We start from the raw sequence: 3760 nt of genomic DNA on the forward strand, positions 1-3760 counted from the left end.
TAAACTATAGATAAACGAGAATATTTTTTTATCAAAAACAAATTAATATATAAATTAAAACAAAAATAAATGCTTAGATATAATAAATAAATTAAAAAAACATCTTAATCAAAATTTATGTTAAATTAGATGGGAAGGATCGAAGTCTGGAAGCGAGATAGAGGGAAGCGATGATGTTCAACAGTTAGGGTTAGGGTTTTCCGTAGGGTTTGCCTCTGGCAGACCTGAGATTGGGGCAGGGTGCAGGTAAAGACTGCAGCCACCTGCATCAGATCAGGACAAGATAGAGTCACGAGCCGTTGGGGCAGGAGGACAGGCCTTGGGCTGGGCTGACAAAGAAATGACGGAACCGGCTGGGGGGAGCGATCCCCTCCTACAAAAACGTAACGGCGGGTGAGGCAAGCAGGAATGGAATGACCAGATTCACAGGAAAATGAAGCAAAGATGCCCGGTCATGGGGGCTCGATGACACGCTGGGTTGGGAAACAAATGTCTGCCCCGAGCAACGAAAAAACCTAGGTTTGTAGTCCCAAATGACAAACTAGAAGAATATAGAGGATATATGAAAGACCATGCTCTGATTTGCAAGTTTATAGGGGCGTGGCCGTCAGAGAAAGAACTGAAAAAATGCATACAATGGAGATGGAAACCTAAAGGAAACATTGACCTAAAATAAGGCACTAAAGGTTTCTTCTCGGTCATTTTCTCTAACCTAGATGATAAGGAGAGGGGTTTCGATGATGGACCTTATTTCTTCAAAAACGCAAGTCTCTTTATGAGGCATTGGGAAGAATGTTACAACCCAGATAAGGAGAAAATGTTGGTGCCACCAATATGGATCCGCCTTTTGGACTCCCAATTGAGTTTTGGGGATCCAGAAATCCTGGAAGGTATTGGGAACTCAATTGGGACCTTTGTCAAAGTAGCAGACACCACCAGAAAATGCAAATAGACCTCCTATGCAAGGATCTGCGTATACATGAACATCACGGAACTGCTCCTTGATTGTATTGAGGTGGAATACCATGATGAAGTATGGCAGTAACCAGTGGATTATGAGCACATTCCATTCTGCTACAGAAGATGTCACGAATACGACCATCTCTTCAGATCCTACCTACTAAATGCAGCTGGGTCACCACCAGAAACAAGGAAGCAAGAAGAATCAAAGAAGGAGGAAGAAACAAGCAAGGACAGAGAAGATGTTTTTCAGAAGTGCGCCGACGAAAAAAACATCAAAGAGGACTGACCAGTTTTAAAAAACCTTCCAAGGAATCAGTTCAGGTAAATCAAAATAAGTTTACGGCTCTACAAGAAGAGGAAATGGACGAAGAAGGGGAAGAGAGGGGTAAAGAACCAATAGAACCTAAAAAGATAGACAAAGGGAAAAGTAAGGCACAAGCTACGATAGGGCAGGAAAATGAAGGGGATGAGACAGAAACCCAACAAGAGTAGATCCAAATGGAGATCGACCCCCCAAAAAGACAATGGCAGTGAAGAAGAACAGGTCATGAAAATACTACTACAAGAATGGAGGCATCTAGATGAGAGGTTTATCCCAGAAGATTAGAAGAAATTATACAAAGACATGTTCCAATGATACAAGGAGAAATGTGGATCAATCATAGTTAGTCAACCAGAGGACCTATGATCGCAAGGTGGACAAAGCATAGAAACAGGAACTACAGGGAAAGGAGGAAGAAAATGGGGAAGAAGAACCATGAGCGAATCCATTAAAATGGTAGGAGAAATGCTAGTGAACTTGGGAAGAGTCATGCCTCTGTCAGAGGTATTCCAACAACCCATCAAATTGTTGAAATGATTATTACAACTTGGAATATTAGAGGGCTGAATAGTAAGGGGAAACAAAGATACCTGAAGGAAAGACTTAGGAAGGATAAACCTAATATAATGATAATCCAGGAAACGAAGATCAGTGAACAGAAACTGAAAGAAATCATGGGCAAATTTAAACCGCATTACAAAATAATAGCCCAGGATGCCACAGGAAGTGTTGGGGGCTTGGCAATACTCTGGAACCCTGAGGAGGTTCAATTTGAAGATTGGGTAAGTTTACCTAGAATTCTATCGGGGAAATTCAGGAACATTGGATCCTAGGAATGGGTCCTCATCACAGGAGTGTATGGGCCGCCTATACCCAGGGAGCGCAGGATTTTCCTCCAGAACTTGGAAAAAACCTGGAGTCTTTTCCCAGACAACCCATGGATTGTAGGAGGAGACTTCAACATGATCACATCACTAAGTGAAAAAAGAGGAGGTCTCAGAAGGTCAGACATGGATATGGAAGCCTTCTGGGATATGATCAACGAACAAAGGTTGGTGGACATCCCAACGATAAATGGGACTCACACATGGAACAACAGAAGAGGAGGCACCCACCAAATTGCCTCGCAGTTAGATAGATTCCTTATATCTGAACAGGTAATAAACCAGGACATTTTCATAGAAGCCATGATCCTCTCGGGAATGGGTTCTGACCACTGGCTGATCAAACTTGAAATTGACCTCAAAGCTAGCCCCAAAAAGCGCCCTTTCAGGTTTGAGGCCTTCTGGCTCAGAGATCAGAAGTTCATGACGAAAGTAGAGGAATGGTGGAGACAAAGTCAGTAGAGGGGGAGAAGCAGAATGCAAACCTTCCAATTGAAATTAAAGGAAATAAAAGAGAAAATTAAAAAATGGAACAAAGAGGAATTTGGGAATATCTTCAAAGATCAGCAGCAACTAGCCCAGAGAATGATGAGAATTCAACAAGAAATCATAATAGCAGGAAGGAGCGAAGAACTAGCTAGAGAGGAAGGGGTCCTGATTAGCCAAATTGAAGAAAGAAGGATACAAGAAGAGATTCTATGGAGACAAAAAACAAGAGTGAATTGGTTAAAAGAGGGAGAAAGGAATAAAAAGTTCTTCCATCAGGCTATGATCCAAAAAAGACAGAGAAACAAAATCTTCTCTATAAAGAATGCAGAAGGAAGTCGCTAACTCAGCGTGAAGAGATGGAACATACCTTGGTCAACCACTTTAAATACCTCCTCACTGAACCCCAAGAAGAACGACAAGCAGCTATCAAGAGAGTCTGCAACGAGATTCCAAGCTTTATTACCAGAGATAAAAGCCTTACTCTAGTGAGGGCAGCTACCCTGGAGGAAGTCGAAGAGATTATGAAAGGGATGAAGAAGAATAAAGCCCCAGGACCTGATGGGTTGACAGAAGAATTCTATCAAGTGAGTTGGAAGTTCATGGGGCAACACATTTTGGACGTGGTCGAAGAATCATGAAGAAACCAAAAGGTATGTCCTGGCTTAAACGCTACTCTTTTGTCTCTTACTCATAAAACTGCTAAATCTGAAGATCCCCAAGGTTTCAGACCTGTTGCCCTTTGTAATATGATCTATAAAATCATTGCAACCCTTTTGGCCAAAAGACTTAAGCCCATTATTTCCAATATTATTTCTCGTGAGCAAACAGGATTTGTGGAAGGGTGTCAAATTCTTGATGGTTTGATAACGTCACAAGAAGTGGTGCACTCTTTGGAAAAAAAGAAAAGAAAAGCAGGGATGATGATCAAACTAGATGTTTCCAAGGCCTATGATTGTCTGAATTGGGAAAACCTTAAATCAGTGCTAGCTGCCTTTGGTTTCTGTAACATATGGATTGCTTGAGTATCGGATATGATTTCCACCCCGATTTTCTCCATTCTCTTAAATGGAATGCCAACTACCACCTTCATTGCCTCTAGAGG

The 3760-nt window shown here is 41.8% G+C and overlaps 1 protein-coding gene across 1 annotated transcript; it reads left to right on the plus strand.

Moving 5' to 3' along the window:
- The first annotated feature begins 2295 nt into the window (after positions 1-2295).
- LOC149210072 (uncharacterized) lies at positions 2296-2631 on the plus strand. The gene has a single exon (XM_089398857.1). The coding sequence runs from the start codon at positions 2296-2298 to the stop codon at positions 2629-2631; it is 336 nt and encodes a 111-aa protein (XP_089254983.1).
- Positions 2632-3760: the final 1129 nt, after the last annotated feature.

This window comes from Pinus tabuliformis, chromosome 1_2, assembly GCF_031772625.1.
Source record: "Pinus tabuliformis cultivar Carrire ecotype Pingquan chromosome 1_2, CPIR1, whole genome shotgun sequence".
Lineage (NCBI taxonomy): Eukaryota > Viridiplantae > Streptophyta > Pinopsida > Pinales > Pinaceae > Pinus > Pinus tabuliformis.

Bases quoted from the DNA above. Each gene is read 5' to 3' on its own strand.
- LOC149210072 (XM_089398857.1), top strand. From the start codon at position 2,296: ATGGATATGGAAGCCTTCTGGGATATGATCAACGAACAAAGGTTGGTG.